The sequence below is a fragment of the Delphinus delphis genome, chromosome 1, assembly GCF_949987515.2.
Source record: "Delphinus delphis chromosome 1, mDelDel1.2, whole genome shotgun sequence".
Classification (NCBI taxonomy): domain Eukaryota; kingdom Metazoa; phylum Chordata; class Mammalia; order Artiodactyla; family Delphinidae; genus Delphinus; species Delphinus delphis.
The window spans coordinates 4,164,416-4,184,456 of NC_082683.1; the positions used below are offsets into that span (position 1 = coordinate 4,164,416).

General features: G+C 55.2%; 1 protein-coding gene across 1 annotated transcript in view; it reads left to right on the forward strand.

Moving 5' to 3' along the window:
• Positions 1-20,041, forward strand: part of KCNAB2 (potassium voltage-gated channel subfamily A regulatory beta subunit 2) — a 97,241-nt gene that overhangs the window by 36,952 nt on the left and 40,248 nt on the right. The window contains exons 2-3 of the mRNA XM_060013348.2: positions 3,983-4,111; positions 5,332-5,373. Of these exons, the coding sequence (XP_059869331.1) occupies positions 4,035-4,111; positions 5,332-5,373 (119 nt within the window). The 5' untranslated portion in view covers positions 3,983-4,034. The remainder of the gene's footprint in view (positions 1-3,982; positions 4,112-5,331; positions 5,374-20,041) is intronic.

Here is a 20,041-nt window from a genome sequence, read left to right on the forward strand (position 1 = left end):
TTTAATAAAGTTATTTATTTATTTATTTATTTATTTTTGGCTGCATTGGGTCTTTGTTGCTGCGTGCGGACTTTCTCTAGTTGCGGCGAGTAGGGGCTACTCTTCATTGCGGTGCGTGGGCTTCTCGTTGCAGTGGCTTCTCTTGTGCAGCGCAGGCTCATGTGTGCGGGCTTCAGTAGTTGTGGCATGTGGGCTCAGTAGTTGTGGCTTGCAGGCTCAGTAGTTGTGGCTCGTGGGCTCAGTAGTTGTGGCACACAGGCTTAGCTGCTCCACGGCATGTGGGATCTTCCCAGACCAGGGCTTGAACCCCTGTCCCCTGCATTGGCAGGTGAATTCTTAACCATTACACCACCAGGGAAGCCGTTCCAGCTTTCTTTTGATTTCCATTTGCATGAAATATCTTTTTCCATCCCCTCACTTTCAGTCTGTATGTGTCCCTAGGTCTGAAGTGGGTCTCTTGTAGACAGCATATGTATGGGTCTTGTTTTTGTATCCATTCAGCCAGTCTGTGTCTTTTGCTTGGAGCATTTAATCCATTTACATTTAAGGTAATTATCAATATGTATGTTCCTATTACCATTATCTTAATTATTTTGGGTTTGGTTTTGTAGGTCCTTTTGTTCTCTTGTGTTTCCCACTTAGAGAAGTTCCTTAAGCATTTGTTGTAAAGCTGGTTTGGTGGTGCTGAATTCTCTTAACTTTTGCTTGTCTGTAAAACTTTTGATTTCTCTGTCGAATATGAATGAGATCCTTGCTGGGTAGAGTATTCTTGGTTGTAGGTTCTTCCCTTTCATCACTTTACATATATCGTGCCACTCCCTTCTGGCTTGTAGAGTTTCTGCTGAGAAATCAGCTGTTAACCTTATGGGAGTTCCCTTGTATGTTATTTGTCGTTTTTCCCTTGTTGCTTTTAATAATTTTCCTTTGTCTTTAATTTTCGTCAGTTTGGTTACTATGTGTCTCGGCGTGTTTCTCCTTGGCTTTATCCTGCCTGGGACTCTCTGTGCTTCCTGGACTTGGGCGGCTATTTCCTTTCCCATGTTAGAGAAGTTTTCGACTATAATCTCTTCACATATTTTCTCAGTTCTTTTCTCTCTCTCTTCTCCTTCTGGGACCCCTATAATGTGAATGTTCATGCATTTAATGTTGTCCCAGATGTCTCTTAGGCTGTCTTCATTTATTTTCATTCTTTTTTCTTTATCCTTTTCTGTGGCAGTGATTTCCACCATTCTGTCTTCCAGGTCACTTATCCGTTCTTCTGCCTCAGTTATTCTACTATTGATTCCTTCTGGTGTATTTTTCATTTCCGTTACTGTGTTGTTCATTCCTGTTTGTTTGTTCTTTAATTTTTCTAGGTGTTTGTTGTTCTTTAATTCTTCTAGGTCTTTGTTAAACATTTCTTGCATCTTCTAGATCTTTGCGTCCATTCTTTTTCCAAGGTCCTGGATCATCTTTACTATCATTATTGTGAATTCTTTTCTGGAAGGCTGCCTATCTCCACTTCATTTAGTTGTTTTTCTGGGGCTTTATCTTGTTCCTTCATCTGGTACATAGTCCTCTGCCTTTTCATTTTGTCTATCTTTCTCAGATTGGGGTTTTCGTTCCACAGGCTGCAGTGTTGTAGTTCTTCTTGCTTCTGCTGTCTGCCCTCTGGTGGATGAGGCTACCTAAGAGGCTTGTGCAAGTTTCCTGATGGGAGGGACTGGTGGTGGCTAGAGCTGGCTGTTGCTCTGGTGGGCAGAGCTCAGTAAAACTTTAATCTGCTTGTGTGCTAATGGGTGGGGCTGAGTTCCCTCCCTGTTGGTTATTTGGCCTGAGGCGACCCAGCCCTGGTGTCTGCAGTCTTTTTGTTGGGGCTAATGGCAGACTCTGGGAGGGCTCACACCAAGGAGTACTTCCCAGAACTTCTGCTGCCAGTGTCCTTGTACCCGCGGTGAGCCACAACCACCACCCCCACCTCTGCAGGAGACCCTCCAACACTAGCTGGTAGGTCTGCTTCAGCCTCCTATGGGGTCACTGCTCCTTTCCCTGGGTCCCGATGCACACACTACTTTGTCTGTGTGTCCTCCAAGAGTGGAGTCTCTGTTTCCCCCAGTCCTGTCAAAGTCCTGCAGTCAAATCTCGTTAGCCTTCAAAGTCTGATTCTCTAGGAATTCCTCCTCCGTTGCCGGACCCCCAGGTCGGGAAGCCTGACATGGGGCTCAGAACCTTCACTCCAGTAGGTGGACTTCTGTAGTATAAGTGTTGTCCAGTTTGTGAGTCACCCACCCAGCGGTTATGGGATTTGACTTTATTGTGATTGCACCCCTGCTACCGTCTCATTGTGGCTTCTCCTTTGTCTTTGGATGTGGGGCATCTTTTGGTGAGTTCCAGTGTCTTCCTGTTGATGATTGTTCAGCAGTTACTTGTGATTCCGGTGCTCTTGCAAGAGGGAGTGAGCACATGTCCTTCTCCTCCACCATCTTTCCTTCCATCTGGAGAAGTCGTTTTGCGGGGGGGTTTGGCCACACCACGTGGCATGCAGGATCTTAGTTCCCCGACCAGGGATCGAACCTGTGCCCCTGCAGTGGAAGTGCGGAGTCTTAACCACTGGACCGCCAGGGAAGTCCCAAGATAGAGGAAGTAGTAATTGATTGTGTGCAGATGGTTCTGCCGCATAAAGAAGGAAGGACTGGTGGGCGAGAGTGCTGTCGCAGGATGCCCTTGAATGGGGGCGAGGCAGAGGGTGTGGGTGCCGTGGGCGTGGCCAGGAGGGAAGCAGAATGTTCCTTGTGCTGATGCTGGGGGATGGGTCTGATGCTAGCGAAATAGGAAGCATCAGGTCGAGAGCTATGGGTAACACGGGAAAGGAAGTGTTCGTGATTTCAGGAGAGAGGTGCTGGGTCGTGTCATCCTGGAGAGTGGGGGAGAGAATGGCCTAGAACAGGGGTTGGCCGACTTTTCCTTTAAAGGGACAGGTAGTAAATATTTTAGGCTTCGCAGGCCAGATGGTCTCCATTGCAATGACCCACCCCGTCATGGTAGCACAAGTGGGCAATTCATAAACACATGGGCGTGGAGGTAAAACCTCCAATAAAACCTCATTTACAGAAAATTTTGGCCGCTGGCAGTAGTTTGCCCACTTCTAGTCCCGGAGCTTGGCTTTAGGCCAAGGGTCCTCAAAGTGTGTTCCCTGGACAAGCAACACGGGCGTCACCTGGGGACTCAGGCAGATTAAGTCTGCGATTCGGAATTCTGGACATTAAGCATCCCTAAGTGCCCGAGCTGGGGGTTGAGGTGTCACCGCACAGCAGCTGCGCCCAGGGAAAGCCAGAGACGAGGGCGAGGCGGGGGGGTGGGCCGCACCCCCAGGAAAGGGCACGTGCATCCCGGCCTGCCCTTGGCTGCCTGTTGCCCATCCCATTAGCCTGTGTGAGGACATCACGCACCCTGCCTTCCCCAGGGCCTCTGGACCAGCATCTGGACTGGCCTTGGGGACAGCTCTGCTCCTAGCGCACAAGGCCTGGCACTCCGCGCACCCTCCCCTCTGTGGTCCTGGTTTCCCGTCCGTGTCCCTCACTCGCCCAGGGGGTGCTTCAGGGCAGGAGTCAGGGATCAGGGAGGTGAGGCATCCAGGATGACCCTGGGTGACCATGGTACCACTTCCTGGCCTGGGGAAGACAGCCCAGATTCCCAGGTCCACAGACTCCCTCTGCAACCACCATTTCTGCATAGTTTGGGCAACGAGAAAGTGCTCCCAGAACCTCAGAAAAGCAGTCAGGGAGGGGCGGAGTGGGGGCTTGGAAAGAAGGGGTAGAAATCCTTCCCAGTCACGGACTCGACCCTCAGCCTCACCCGAACGCCCGTGGGCCTGTCTGTCTGTCTGTCTGATGAGGGACGTGCAGATGCTCAAGGAACCAGGCCTTCGGGATCACAGAGCATCCTGGCCACACTGACTGGTCTTTTTTTAACCGCCTCCCCTCCTTCTTTGCTCTCCCTCCAGGATCTTCCCTCCTTGAAGAAGGGAGTGGGTCGGGACGAGTGAGGCCAGCTCCATGTATCCGGAATCGACCACGGGGTCCCCAGCTCGGCTTTCCCTGCGACAGACCGGCTCCCCGGGCATGATCTACAGGTGACGCCCCCGTGCCACCCCACCAGGCCCTCCCAGGGTCAGTGCTGCCTCTGAGGAGGTCCGCAGGCCAGTCTCCTCCCCTCGGCCCCGAGGAAGGGGCCGAGTGAGCCCACAGGGCTGTCAGGTGCACGCAGCCAGCATTTTCTCCAAGGATAGGAGGCTTTTAAGACCAAAATGGGAAAGAAAAAGACCAAGGTTTTCCAGGTGGGATGGAGCCAGGATTAGACCCCTGCCTTGTCCCTGACTCTTCTGAAATATTCCGTGGGAGGTAACAGAGGCCCTTCCCGGTTTCCATCTCTCTCATCTCACACACACTGCAGGTCCTGGGGCCCCTGTGGTCCCACCAGCTCCCCTGACACCCTGAGCAAGGCTCCAAGCCTTACAGCCCTGAGTGGAGCCCGTGGAGGGTGGGGGCAGCCGGGTGCTCGCCGGGCCCCCTTGACCTATTTGTGGAGCCCGCTTCCAGATCCAGCCCTGGGTCTTTCTGTTTGGAAAATAGCCCAGGTTGAACCACAGGGAGGGCATGGGGAAGGCGCGGGGTGGGAGCCGCTGGCATCATAGTCACGGAGGACTGGGCGCAAGTGGAACCCTGGGGCCCGCCAGTCCTTGAGCCACTGGACCTTCAGATAACTGTGAGGGCCTGAGCCGCAGCGCGCGTCCATGGAAACCACAGGGAATGGGGGCGTCCCTCCTGCATCCAGGTCCTACAAAGAACCCCATGGTCACGTGCAGACTTCCCAGCGTGTTGGGTGATGGGCATTCCTGGGTTTGAAGGTTTTCAACCGTTGGTCTGAAAAAGCATGTTTCATGAAAACCCAAACAGAGGGACTTCCCTGGCGGTCCAGTGGTTAAGACTCTGCCCTTCCACTGTAGGGGGTGCGGGTTCAATCCCTGGCGGGGGAGCTAAGATGCCACATGCCTGCGCGCGCGCGTGCCACGTGGCCAGAAAAAAAAGAAACCCAAACCGAGGCCAGGCACAGAGGAGCCCGGCACCCAAACAAACGGGCCCCCACCTCCCTGTGCCACTGGGTGGCGCTGTCACCGAGACTTGGTACCCAGGCACATCCTCCGACAGCCCCGCGAGGGCGGGGTGGGGCTGGGGCTGCCGGGCGTCAGAGATGCTTCCCGGGCTGGCACCTCCTTGTGCGTGGTTGATGCCAACTGTGGCTTCTCTCTCTTCTCTCCCTGTTTCCTTCTCTCTCCTCCATTGCTGTCCGCAGTACTCGGTATGGGAGCCCCAAAAGACAGCTCCAGTTTTACAGGTAACGAGCCCTCCGTTTTCCCTACAACCGGCAAGCAGGGCAGCGGGTGGGAGAGCCGTGCCGTCGAGGCCGGGTGTGCTGGTGATTTCTCAGGCATGAAAACTCCCCCGTAAGATCCAGGCTCTGGTCCTCTTCTCGGTGCCACGACACGGCATAGTGGTGAAAGACGTGAAGTCAGGCTCGTTGTGTGGGCTCGTCATCTAGAATTTGCTTTGATTTGAGCTGAGCTCTCGCCAGATCGCCTTTCAAAGCTCACCCCTCAGACAGCAGGTCGAGTGCTTTCCTGTCATCCCAACTTTGTGCTTCTTAGGTGATCAGAGTGAGAAACGATGCTCCAGGCCCAGTGTTCTCCTCTTTTCCCTGAACTTGAGCTGATCTGTAGCCTACGGAGCCCTCTGGGGTGTGCGGCTGCGATAGGACCCAGGCCAGGGTCGGGACGGATGCACTGGCGTCTTTCTGATGCACTTCCTGTTGGAAATCAACACAGTGTGTCCACTGGGGGAGAGTCTGTCACCAGAGGGACACGACGCCCAGAGGTCCAGCCCGAGGCACGTCCATCAGCAAAAGCTCCCCAGGCGGGTCCCTTCCTCCCTCTCTTCCTAACCTGTAGGGGTAGGGCGTGCACCACAGACACGCATGCTCTTGAAAATCTCTAACTCTGGGAATTTACGTTGACATTTTCCTCCATCGAGAACACGCCAGGCTTACGGAACCCTCAGGGCAGCTCGGCCAGCCTTGGGGCTGGACACTCGGAATGGCTCATGGGGGCAGGGCCCTGGTGTCTGTTGTGCGTCTCGGCCTCCAGGCCTGGGAGGTCTCTCCGTCCAGAACTGGGTCCCCGGCATGTGCACCCACAGCAGTGACAGAGCTGTGGGGCCGTTATCGCCGATGCACCAGGGACCTCGCTCGGGCGGTGGGTGCTGGGGTCGGCGCTGGATTTCCATGTGGCTTTTTCCTTCCCACAGCCTTGGCACCTCCGAACATGACCGTGGGCCTGGGTCCTCAGGCTAATTTTGCTACTGCTTCAGTGCCTCCCATGAGGTCTCACCCCTTACCAAGATCTCTAAAGGGGCGAGCGAATCTTTGATTCTACTGGAATTTTTGCTAGATAAGGTCTTGCTTGAAATAGTTAGGTCTGAGCTTGAAATGCTTACTGAATGAAGTGTTTATCATCATATACATATGTATGTGTGTATGTGTGTGTATGTGTGTGTATGTATGACACAATATGCCGGAATGAATGCGTGCCATCCGTCCACAAGGATTCAAACTGAATCCTTGAAACCAAACGTGCACTTGAGCCGCATCCTCAGAGGTCCTGGGCCTGCCTCACTCCTGGAAGGAAAGGAGTGAGCTGAGACATGCAGGCAGAAGAATCCCCGGAACAGGCCAGCCGGCTGAAAGCGCTGGTCCTGTAAGAGGTGCCAAGTAAGTCGCGTCGAAGTGAACGTGTGCTCCACGCCCCTTGCTGGCCCCCTGGACCCCCTGGATCCACCCTGTGGTCTACGCTCTGCGACCCCTCTGGCTGAGCGTCCAGTCCCCATGAGGTCTTCTTGCCCCGTGGACAGGCCCTGCTGGAGAACTGAATCTCCAGGTCTGAAGACCACCCACCCCCAGGCTCTCAGCTCCACGTTCAATGCCACAGGCTCTGGCTGTCCTGCCTTTTGGGGCTGCAGCATGGTTACTTCCCACAGACACTCGGCATCTTTTGTGGGGCCTCTGGTGATGACCTCTAAGGGGGTGGGGTCTGTGTTCAGCAAACTGGGTGCCACTCCCAATGGGGGGTCCTCGTCACCCAGGTACTGGCACGGCTCTTGGATGGTTATTTAAGTCAGCCAGCAGGGTGGCACCCCCTCCTCCAACAGGGCAAAGGTGTCCAGGGCCCCGCCCTCGAGCAGCTCACAGACGGGTAAGGGAGGGAAGACCCTGTACCTGTCAGCTTTTACACAGTGGGCCGCATAACAAACTACCCCAAGTCTCAGGGGCAGCAACAATAAGCATTGATTCCTTGCTCATATGTCTGTGGGTTGACTGGAGTCAGTTCGTCTAGGCTGGGCTTAGCTGAGTTGGTGTCTGAGCTGCAGGCTGGACACCGGTGTTCACCATCTCTCCGTCCTTCCTAACCAGGGGCCATCCCAGGCCTCTTCTCACGGCACAAGTGCCAGAGAAAACAGAGAAACACAACTGTCTCTGAAGGCCGACGGTTAGAATTGGTACAGTCACTTCTGCTCATTCTTTTGGCCAAAGCATTCTCATGACCAAGCCCAATGTCAAGGGGAAAATATACTCCCCCCCGACCCATGGGAGGATTCATGGTCACGTGATGCAGAGGGGGGGTGAAAGGACCGGCCACGGTAGTGCCATCTACTCCGAACCCAAATCATTCTAACAGTATCTAGGAGGCAAAGTGGGTCATGGGGGGCTTCCCTGGTGGCACAGTGGTTAAAAATCCGCCTGCCAATGCAGGGGACATGGGTTCAAGCCCTGGTCCAGGAAGATCCCACATGCCGCGGAGTGATGAAGCCTGTGCGCCACAACTACTGAACCTGTGCTCTAGAGCCCACGAGCCACAACTACTGAGCCCACGTGCCACAACTACTGAAGCCCGCACGCCTAGAGCCCATGCTGTGCGACAAGAGAAGCCACGACAATGAGAAGCCCGCACACCGCAACGAAGAGTAGCCCCCGCTCTCCGAAACTAGAGAAAGCCGCGCGCAACAACGGAGACCCAATACAGCCAAAAATAAAATAAATTAAAAAAAAAAATAGTGGGTCATGGGAGAGTCCAGAGACTTGGTGGCGTTCCGAGGAGGGAGGGGTCACAGCCAGCTGAGAGTCAGGGAAGGCTTCATAGAGCCTTTGGGCTGGACCTTGAAGACTGGACAGAATTCAACAGAACCAGGAAGAACATTCCAGTAGATGCGACAGCCTGAGCACAGCTCAGAGAGGCGCCCTGAGGACAGGAAGTAGCGGTCACACCATCTGGGCCATCAGGGACAGGACAGGATGGAGAGTAAACAGAGGCCAGACTGTAGAGGCAGCTGGGAGCCTGAGGAGAGAGGGCCAGGAATGCCAAGCAGAGGAGCCTGGACTGCATTCAGTGGGCACTGGGGAGCCATCGAAGGTGTTAGAGCAGGGCAGGGGGCGGGGCTCTGCTGCAGGAAGGAAGCCGGGTAGCAGGAAGTGAGACGGGGGATGGAGAGGCTGGACGAGGAGGCAGGAGAGATGGAGAAGGGCTGAACCACAGGAGCCACAGGAAGAGAGTGAAGGGTCCCAGGAGCCACGTCCACGGGGCTTGGTGTCTGAGGTGCAGGCGCTGAGAGGGACAACGTGATGAGAGGAGAACGGTGCCCCGGGGGAAGGAGATGAGCCTCCTTCCAAGCACGTCAGGCTGATGACCACCACCCAGCAATGAGGCCCACTACGGCTACTTCCAGCCAGTGGGTGACACGTGACATGGAACCTGACAGTGGGCTTCAGGCTTTAAGAAAAACCATCCCAGGGAATTCCCTGGTGGCCCCGTGGGTAGGACTCTGTGCTTCCACTTCAGGAGGCATAGGTTCGATCCCTGGTCGGGGAACTAAGACCCTGCAAGGTGTGTGGTGCAGCCAAAATAAATAATTTTTTTTACAAAGAAAAGAAAAACCATCCCAAGTCCATCACGAAGGCCTTTCCAGATCATCACCCACCGCCAGTCACCTCCGGTTCCATGCCCTCCCCTGGCCTCCCATTTCTTTCTACTCCGGATCTGGTGAAGTGATCCCCCCACCCCTTGTAGCCATCCCCGTTAACAGGTTTGTCATGGGGTAATCAGCTCAGAATCCCACAGGCACCGGCACGGTTTCTCAGCTAGAGGATAGTGTCACGCTGAGACTTTGGGGGGATCCTAGTATAACATGAAGGGCCCCTGCGGTCATGAACCCAGAACGGGGGCTCAGCATAACATCACCCCAGGGCTCAGCCTCAAAGCGTTTTCCAAACCTCAGGTCAGGTCTGAGAGGGAGGGTCTCCATGCCCCCGCCTGGAGAGGGAAGCAGTGTGCTGTCCAAATAGCAAACTGCAGGAACCTTCCAGCCATTTATAGGTCCTGGCAGTGTAGGACGTACAATCTGGGGCACGTCCCGGTGGAAGGGAGGTGGGGCGTCCGTCTGCGTGTGCTGAGGGTGCGTCTTGCCAGACCTCAACCCCTTCACTGTGGGCGGTGGTCACGTGCCGTGGGGCCCCGGGCTCCCCTGCTTGCAGACAGCTAAGAACAAGGTGGGACGGCAGCCGCAAGCCTGGGTCCTGCGTCCTCAAATACCGGAAAGCACAGGCTGCGTCTCTCCACCTGCGGTTCCCAGGGTCAGGTCTCGAGGCGGGGGGTGTGCGCCCGAGGGGATGGCAGGACCCCAGCCGGCGCCCCCTCCCAGCCAGCACGCAGGAGGCTGCCTTGCCCGGCTGCACCGCGGAACCGCACTTCCCAGGCTTTTAGGGGAAGAGGCGCGCTCGTGAATAATTCAGCCTCTTTCACTGAGATGCAGATGCCCTAATAGGACTAATGGACTCGCTGCCTCCAAACCCGATCCTTGTGGGACTTATTCACCAATTGCTTCTGACGTTCTGCAGTGACACTCCCTAATGAAAGAGCTGCTGCACCAGCTCCTTAAACGTCTTGTGAACCCTAATAACCTAGACTGTGTCCCTTTTAACCAGCAGACACCAGCGAGGCAGGTGAGTGGTCCCTTCACCCCTTCAGCCCCAGGAGGCAAGTGGCAGCTACCTTCTTTGGGGGGGATGCTGCTGGGGAACAAGCATCCCGGGAACAGAAATGACAGGGACAGCTTTCGGGGATGCGTTTGGCTGATCAGAAATTAGACCCTCTATGTGTTTTCAAAGCGGAAAACCTCAAAAAAAAAAAAAAAAAAGCCACAGCCCTAGGTAACCACGGGAGGGAGGAGGGTGGGCGTTCTGCTGCTTGGACCTGCTCGCTTCCCAGTCCCGCTGCTCTCCCGCCCAGGGAGACCTGGGCTGCAGCTGGTACCCTGTCGGGTTCCCCGCTAAGATCCAGCATTTTCAAGTTTCCCCCCTCCTGCAGGCAGCAGGAGGCTGGGTGCTGTCTGAAAGGTCTGTTTCGAAACACAGGCCTGAGAGAGCCGGGGGCTGCTTCTTTGGGCCTTGGTTTGCTGATGCTTCGCGAGCAAAAATAATTTTGTTTTTGCCCTGACGCGATGCTGTGCATTTTCCAGCTGCGCTCCGGGATGATTTCGAGCCGCTGCCCTCCATGCTCCCGCTTTAGGACCTTAGGCCGGTTTCTCCGGTGTCGAGACACGTGTCGCCGTTTCAAAGAGACTTTCCGGATTCCTTCCGGATCCCATGTCTCGTGCTTTGGTGGCTTTCAGTAAACAGACCTCAGTTCAGGCATTCCAGGTGGAAGGCTCTTCAGCAAGGTCGCGATTCCCGTGGACTTAATGAGGTTAATGTCTCTTTCCATTTTTCCATGTTACGCGGTTCATTCCCGTGAATTCCCCAGACCCCCGTCCACAGGAATAGATTTGCAAAAGGCAGGCCCCAGCACAGCGGGGGGCCCTGTAGGCTCTGTAATTAGTGATGGCTATTAAAGAGGGCTGATTTTTCCTGAGATGGGGGGGCAGGATGGCAAAGAGGAGCGAGCGGTCGGGGTCGCTGGGAAGCCAGGTGGCCAAGGCAGGAGCCCCAACAAGGGGAGTCTTCGAGGGGCCCCTCACCCAGGGACCCAGCCCTGCTCGCCTGCAGAGGAAGCCGGCTTATTACGCTCTCCTCTCCCGCTGGACAGCATTGGTGACGGTTGAGTCCCTCTGTGTCCTTCCTCCCCCACCCCCAAGGACCTTAGGAGGACGAACACCTCCCAGCCCCTTCCTCGCTGTGCTCGGCCCTCCGGTCACAGACCCCCTTGTGGGTGTCAGGTCCTCACCCTCCACCCTAGGTCAGGGGCCACTGTGCTCGCCCACGGCCCACCCCTCCTCCCACGAGTCCCCTGGCCCAAGCCTGCCCTGCACCACCAGGACCCTCACGTCCAGCAGGAGGCTCTGGGCTCCCTCCATGCGGCTGGTGGCCCTGCCCCACCCAGGGGCCCCTCCCAAGGCCGCTATAACTCGAGATGAGGAGAGATCCCAGGCAGGAGGGACTCCAGCCCCACAGAGAGGCGCCCTCCAAGTCCTGGCCGCACCCACTTCGCCCATCTCATTAGGGATGTGTGTCTGCGCCAGAGCGGGGGCGATGGCTAACGTCCACATTTCACCCTACACGGCTCCCTCGAATCACTCAGGCCCATGTTCACATGCGACCTCTGGAGAGGCCCCCGCCTGCCCACCCATGTCCCCTCCACCCCGTTTTGTGTATTTTGTCCTCATGCCACGTATCATAACTGGTGCCAGGGTCCACACCTCGTGGTTGCTGGCCACCTCCCACACGTGGCATGCTCCCACGGTGAGGCCAGCCCCGTCCAGTTTTCCAGGTGGGTCCCGTGCAGCCCGAGGCAGCCTGCACAATAGGCCTCTGCTCATCCCACTTCACAGACGTGGAGACTGAGGCTCGGAGCAGCCCAGGTGCCTGCCTGGGTCGCACCGAGTGGGTGACACACCCACCGGACGGGGCTGCCCGTGTCCAGAAGCAGGGCACTCAGCCACACTGTCATTGCAGCTCTGGGACCGGGGCTAGATTTCCAGAGCCAGACCAGACCAGACCAGGATTGCTTTTTGCGGGTCATGTCTTGAAAGCTCTAATGGCTATTGATCTCAGCCTGGCTGGGCCTGGCTGGGAACCATCACGTCTGAGGTGGGTCCTGCTCTTCGGGAAGCACCCCTGTAACTGCTGCTTGCCCAGCTGTTCTCTCTGAACACGGACCCCCAGGGAAGCCAGGACTGCCCTGCTTCTGCCCCACACAGGCCACACAGACGCCTTTGAAGCATCTGCCTGACGGGTAGTGGGCAGCGTGCACTTGGAGGGGAGGAGGGAGGGAGAGAGTAGGCGTTGCTACCTGTGGGCATCCATGGTGCCACGTCCAAGGTCAAACCCACCCACCCCCACCGAGCCTGGGCCCCCTCTGCTGCCCCAGAATGATTCTCCTGGAAGGTGGGTATTTTCGTGCCCTGCAAAAGCATCCCTCAGAGACCTTAGTCCAAACCCTTGGGCGATGCTAGAGGTTCTGGGCCCCCTGTGGGTCTGAGATATGGTGATGCAAGTCCTGGCCCAGGAGAAGGCAGCCTGCAGAAAGCCTTGGCCTGAGTCAGGGGGCCAGCCCAGCCCCTCCAGGTGCTGGCGGCACAGCCAGGGAAACATCCAGTTACTACTTCGGTAGCTGAGGGTGCAGCAGTGAAAGTAGATGGAAAAGTCCCTGCCCTCCTGGACCTGACCTTCAGGGGGGTCAGATGCGCCAAACAAGATGACTAGAGAGGACAGAAGCACGTTGTCAGGTGATGATACCTGCCGTGGAGAAAGGGGGATGTGAACTGGGAATGGAGAGCTCACCTGAGGAAGGACCAGCCCAGGCGACCCCAACGCCCTCTCCGCCCTAGGGACTCTGCAGCTGCCTCAGCCCCCAGGGCAGCCTGCCCAGCCCTTCCCAGGGATAATGGAACTTGTTTTCCCTTAGGGCAGAGGTGGGGACAATGCTGGTTCCTCCAGTTCTCGGGCTGGGCTCCAGGGTCCAGCTGACCCCAGCTGAAAAGACGCATCTCACCTCGGTGACGGTGACAATTCTGGGGACACGGTGCAGGCATCTGGGCCGGGGCAGAGGCCCTTGGTCAGCTGTGCGGGGCGGGGGGCGGGGGAGCCCCTGGATTGTAGAACAGCCCTGCCCCCTGCGGCCGTGTCCGTGTTGCCCAGTCAAAGCCACTGCAGGATGTGGGCGCACAGCTGTGATGCCGGCCCTTCACTGAGCTACTCACGTGTGTGCGTGAATTGACACAAGGGCAGCATTCTGTGCACACGCGTGTTCCCCTCTCCTTTCCTTTCTTGATGCTGTCTCCTGGGACTCATTGCCTATCAGTCCACGTGGAGACACGTCACGTGGCTGCATAAATTTCCATTCTACGGATGAGCCGTCATTTACATAACCCATTTCCTATTGATGGACATTTACGTTTTTAGTTTCCAAGTGTAATCATCCTTTCAGATGATGATTTAGCAATGGTTCTTAACATTTAAGCTTTGCAATTTCCAAACCTGTTCCCTCCGCCGCTTCACTCCCTCCTTAAATGCATCCGCTCAGTATTTCTATTGCAAAAACTCGTGGATTGTGACACAATTGCTTTGAGCATGGAGCCCAAAGAACTGTGCCGGTGCAATGGCGCTTTCTATAAGCAGAGAATGCACATGTGGATAACATTTCCCTTTACCAGGCTGTGAACCAACAAATAGGGCCTTCCTGGGGGAGCGATGTCCCCTGGCAAAATCACACTGGAGTTTGCTTCAGCGACAGGTGTGCTTATGCTGCTTCCCCGGACGGCCCTGTAATTGGTTTTACCCTGGGAACCCCTCCAGGGGGTGCCGTGAAGTCCTCCACTCTGGGGGCTGGGCTCTCTGCATGCTCCTGCCCCCTTCGCATTTGGAGCATTTTTTGGGGGGATCTCCCACCTGGAATGCAGCTTCGCCTGTGCTTGCCTCATGGGTGCAGGGGCAGAGGGGGTGGCTCAGCCAGAGTTCCCGGCCAGTGCAGCTTTGAGGACCAAGAATCTCAAGCCAAGAGGTGTTTACATTCCGGGGCCGGGCCCTGTCCCCAGGCGCCAAGAGCCCTTGGTGGCCACTCTATCTGGAGGACGTGTCCCTGCCGCAGCCCCTGCCCCAGCCCCAGGGCCAGCGTCCAGCCTGGGCACCGGGGACGGCGGGATGCTCTCTAACCCATCACCACTCGGCGTTTCCCATCCGGACAGCGGCAGCTCCTGGGCCGGGTGGGACCATGTTGTCCATGACGTACAGCGAGAGCCTGAGGAGTGTGGTCGGCAGGTGTCACTCAGACTGGGCCCTGCACCCCGTCCGCCAGGCCAGCACGCTGGAGCTGCAGCAGCTGCGGGAAGTGCGGGCAGCAGCCCAGGCCAGGAACATGGAGAGCTTCCTGCGCATGCACGGCCTCTCCCTGGACAGCTGCACCGCCCGGTGCACCGGCATGAAGTACCGGTAAGGGCTGGGCTGGGCGGGGACAGGAGGAGGTCCCCTGGCCGAGGAGGGGGCCGAGGCAGGGGCTGCGAGAGGGATGCAGCCCAGGAAACGGGGTAATGGCGTCACTGTCAACTGGGGCAAACTCCTTGGGGTTTAAGAATGCTGACCGTGGGACTTCCCTGGCGGTCCAGAGGTTAAGACTCCACGCTTCCACTGCAGGGGGCACGGGTTCCATCGCAGTTCGGGGAACTAAGATCCCACGTGCTGTGTGGCACAGCCAAAAAGAAAAGAATGGGGCTTCCTTGGTGGCGCAGTGGTTGGGAGCCCGCCTGCCAATGCAGGGGACACGGGTTCGTGCCCCAGTCTGGGAAGATCCCACATGCCGCGGAGCGGCTGGGCCTGTGAGCCATGGCCGCTGAGCCTGCGCGTCCAGAGCCCGTGCTCCGCAACGGGAGAGGCCACAACAGTGAGAGGCCCGCGTACCGCAAAAAAAAAAAAAAAAAAAAAAGAAAGAAAAGAACGCCGACCGCATAGGAACGTATAAAAGAGGAAAATGAGAGTCTGCATAGTCCTTTCCTCCAGAGATAAGCTCTGCTGCGTTTGGTGTGTCCTCCATGGGAAAAGAGTATGGTTTCTTGAAAAAACTTTGCCGCAGGAGTAAACATACTATGTCATTTGTCTTCTTGCCGTGTCATTGGGACACATTAATTATCAGGGGTTGACTAAACACAAATTAGGGGAAATCCCTCAATTCATCGTCTCTACCAACAAATCCATCCCAGCACCAGAAACCCGTGCGAGGTCCTGGGGACCAAGATGTGCTTAAATTGGGCTGTCCTCATGGGAAGTGGCCTCTGAATTGGTTGCTGCAACTACTCTTGTAACTGTGACCAGCAAAGGCTGTGGAGTAGGTGTCCCTGTGTTCTCAGATGCGGGCCTGGAGGGTTTCTTCTGAACCTCAGAAAGACGTTCTGTTTAGCTCGCTTGTCACTGAAATCAGCATCTGGGACAGTGCTCTGACCTGCCCACTTTCTCCTCTGAAAGCCTCAGAAAGTGGCCAGAGGAGCCCCAGAGCTGGCGTTTGAGTTGATAAGTTACATATACGAGGCTTTCTTCCTGTGTCTCCCAGGGACAAGTCCTGGCCAGAGCCAGTTGGCCAGAAGGGACCCCACCCACCCACCTAGTCTATGTACTGTTGCCAGATTTAGCAAATAAAAATATAGAACGCCCAGTTAAATTTGAATTTCAAATAAACAACCAGTTTATGCCATCATCGGGACGTAATAGCAGAAGTTATTCATTGTTTATCTCAAGTCCAGATTTAAGTGGGTGTCCTATATCTGATTTGGTTTCCATCTAATGCAGGCCCCAGGGGTTATCTGACTGTTCTCTGGAGAGAAGAACAGAGACCAGCCCTGTTGCTGTAACATTTTCTCCTGTGGACAAGTGTTTGGATCTTCAGCATGAGGTTGTCATTTAAAGATATAAAGCACTTCTGCCCTGAGTCCATTAGATGGCAGGATTCTTAAGGCTTTGCATTATAAATCCAGTTGTAAAGGAAGGACAAAGGGTCAGCTAGTTTGGCCTCGAGGATCTCCTGATTCTGACGGAAATTTCTCAAGAAGGAGATGAGGGTCTGCATTTTTTCTTTTTCTTTCTTCTTTTTTTTTTAAGATTTTTTTGATGTGGACCGTTTTTTAAAGTCTTTATTGAATTTGTTACGGTATCGCTTCTGATTTATGTTTTGATTTTTTTGGCCTTGAGGCGTGTGAGATCTGAGCTCCCCGACCAGGGATCAAACCTGCACCCCCTGCACTGGAAGGCGGATTCTTAACCACTGGACCACCAGGGAAGTCCCTGCATTTTTTCTTTTTTTGGCAAGTCATTGATACTTTTCATTAATTCAGCAAATGTTTACTCAGGATCTATCTACTTGGCTCCAGGCAACAGGCTTGCCAGATGCTGCAGGAACAGGACAGACAAGGTCCCTCCCCACCCCATTGGACATTACATCCTGCAGGGGGATGGCAGAGAAAAAGCAAGTAAATGCCTAAGAGAGTCAGGGAGACCAGGGGCAGCTGAGACCCCAGCCGTCTGAAAGGAGGACCAGTTGAAGACATGGAGAAGAACTTTCCAGTCCAAGGGGACAGGGGCACATGTGAGGAGAAAAGGCCCAGGGCCAGAGCGAGGAAGGCAAGTAGAGGTGAGGCGGGGGGGGGGCAGGGGGGCCGGAGCCCGTCCCCCATCCCAGGGAGACCTCACCTCCCTCGGGTGTGGATACCGTTTGTAATGGAGGGGGCACTGGGGTGAATTTTGTCCCCGCAAATTTCATCTACCCAGAACCGCAGAATGTGAAGCTCTTTGGTAATAGGCTCTGTGCAGATGTAACTACTTAAGATGAGCTCACAGCGGAATAGGGTGGGCCCTAAATCCAGCGCCTGGTGTCCTAGTAAGAAGGCCCAGTGAAGACGCATAGGGAAGAGGCCCTTTGGTGGTGGAGGCAGCAGTGGGAGGGATGCGGCCACAAGCCAAGGAACCACGCCCACCAGAAGCTGGCGGAGGCCAGGATGGATCCTCCCCTGGAGGCTTCAGAGAGAGCGCAGCCCTGCCCACACCCAGATTGCAGCCTTCTGTCCCCCGGAGCTGTGAGAGAGTCAGGTTCTGTTGCTTGAAGCCCCCCCAGTTCGTGGAACTTTGTCATGGCAGCCCCAGGACCCGAACACAGCCGGGGGGTGTGAGTACTGGAACAAATCTCTTATTTGCCTGACACCCCAAGGAAAAGGTCTGTGTCCCATCTGAAACATGCTGGACTAACTGTGGGGCTGAAACACCCTGGGGAAACCTGCTTCCCAAGGAGCAGAGTTGACAAGAAAACCACTTGAGCCTTTAGCATTGGATGGGCCAGATGTCGCCCCTGTAGGGCCCGCCCTTTATCTGGTGGATTTCATCTTGCTGCCTCCAGGGGTTTCGGTTAACTGGGAAGAGGGCCTCGGAAACCACGACCAAGGGTTATTAAAGATCCCAGATAGATGCCATTCCGCGGTTAATGTTCCCGGCAGCAGCTGGGCTGGGACTCAGCTAAACCTGGTCTTAAATATTAATATAAAAAAGATAAAGCCTCCAGATAAGTGCTGCTCCATGGAGCAAGGCGACGACGTACCTCGGGCACAGACACCATATCAGTCGACCTGAGCCTGCAGCTGCAGGAAAAGGCTTTCTTGTTAACTTTTCCCATTTTTTTTTTTTTTAACTGTCCTCAACTCTTGCTGTTTAAAAAAAAAAAAATGCACTGAATTTTTAAATCTACACAGTCCCTTTGTAAGCTCCCCTTCCCCATGTCCACCTGACTGTAGTGATGGAGGGTCTGGAGATGTGGCCTGAGACAGGGCAGCAGCTGTGGCCACAGGCCGGCCAGAGGCTGTGACCTGGGCCCAGGCAGTGCCAGCTGGATACCGGGCCTGGTTCAGGTGTGTTCCTTGTCCGCTACCCACGGCATCGGGAATGAACCCAAAGTTCCCACCATGCGCGGCCCTTCCTTCCTTCCTTCCTTCCTTCCATATCTCAAACATGCAAGCTCATTGCATCCTCAGGGTCCTTGCACATTCTATTCCCTCCCCTGGAAGGTGTGTCCTCCAGATTTTCACAAGGCTCCCATCATCACATCTTTGGCCTCAAAGAGACTTTCCGCACCACCCAGTCTAAATAAATGCCCAGTGAGTCATCCTCAAGCTCACTGTCCTGTCTCTCTTACCTTGTTTTTGCCCATCTGCACCCCACTGAGAGCACAGCCTCTGTCTGTTCCCAGCACCTAGAACATTTCAAGCCTCTGTAAGTATTGCCTGGGTGGCATTATGTGGCCTTGGTCTTAACCCACTTTTCAGAATATTCCCCTGTAAAGTACGTCTCCTTCCTGCTGCTTCCTTGGCAGCAGGACTGGAAGCTGTGTCTGAGACTCCCTGATGCAGCCTGGAGGGCAGGGAGCCCCGGGCAATGAGCCTTGGTCGTGAGTTTCTGGTAGGGCGGGCCGTCCTGCGTGCCTGTGGTTTTTCCCTCTAGATCGTAGCCTCTTACCACGAGCCTCCTACAGGAATCACGGGCAGTATTTGATTCGTGGTCAAGTTCATCGAACAGACTCTCCAGTTGCTCATTTATTCACAGGAGGTCAGTCAGGGAAGACTTCCTGGAAGAGCTGGGAACCCAGGTGTGTCTTAAAGGATGGGTGGGAAAAGGAGGAAGAACAGAGTCCAGAGAGGGACGGTGGGTGGAGCAGTGCAGGCGGCCAAGCGGGGGGCCGGTCCACCTTGAGACAGTCCCATATCAGTGTCCTGGGGCTGCCGTAACACAACGCAGTGCCCAGAACAACAGCTGTCTATTCTCTCATGGTCCAGAACCCGGAAGTCTAGACCTGGGGTCAGCAGGGTCACACTCTCTGAAGGCTGCAGGGAAACATCCTTCCTTGGCTTTCTTTTTCTTTTTTCTTTTTCACTGGGGTATAGCTGATTCACAATGCTGTGTTAGTTTCAGGTGTAGCGCAAAGTGACTCAGTTATACATCTACTTATATCCACTCTTTTAGATTCTTTCCCACATAGCTCATTACAGAGTATTGAGTAGAGTTCCCTGTGCTATACAGCAGGTCTTTATTAATTATCTATTTTGTGTATAGCAGTGTATATATATCAATCCCAATCTCCCAATTTATCCCTCCCCCGTCCTTTTCCCCCTGCAGCCATAAGTTTGCTTTCTACATCCGTGTCTCCTTGGCTTTCTTTGCCTGTAGACACATCACTCCAATCTCTGCCTCCATCTTCACGTGACTGTTTTCCCTCTGTGCATCTCTGTCTGTCTCCAGATCTCCATCTCCTCATAAATACAGCAGTCATTGAATTCAGGGTTCACCCCCAATCCAGCAGGAACTCAATCTTCACGTAATAACATCTACAAAGATCCTATTTCCAAACGAGGTCACATTCACAGGTGCCGGGAGTTAGGACTTGAACATGTCTCTTTGGGGTCACATTTCAACCCACAGCGGGTCCCAAGGGCTGTCTCAAGTCCTGAGCCTGCAGGGACATCGCTGAGTATCGTGAGGGGCATCCTGGCTCCCCCGCCGGTACCTGTATGAACTTAGACAAGTCACCTGGCCTCTCTGTGTCTCAGCGTCCCCATCTGGAAAGCAGAGACTATAGTCACTTCCTCACAGAAGTGTGCTGAGGACTAAAGGCGATAGTGACAGAACTTAGGGCTCCCGGCTTGGCTCCTGGTGGGAGAGAAACCCCAGTCTTGGAATCTCATGGGCGAAACGATAGCACCTGGAAAGCAGATGGGAAGGGAGCGGGGAGGGAGGTGGCGAGCTCGGGACGAGCTGCCGTGCAATGATCCGGGGGTCCCTCGTGGGCCCCCGTGGAGGGCCGGCCCAGGACCGTGGTGTCAGCTACCCACGGCCTGCATTCGTACTGGGTCTTCTTCTGCTGGCAGTGGCCACCGTGCTGGGGCCCAGCGGCGGTCCCAGGCCTGGAGACAGCCACCCATCCCTCTGCGGGTCCTGGGCCTCC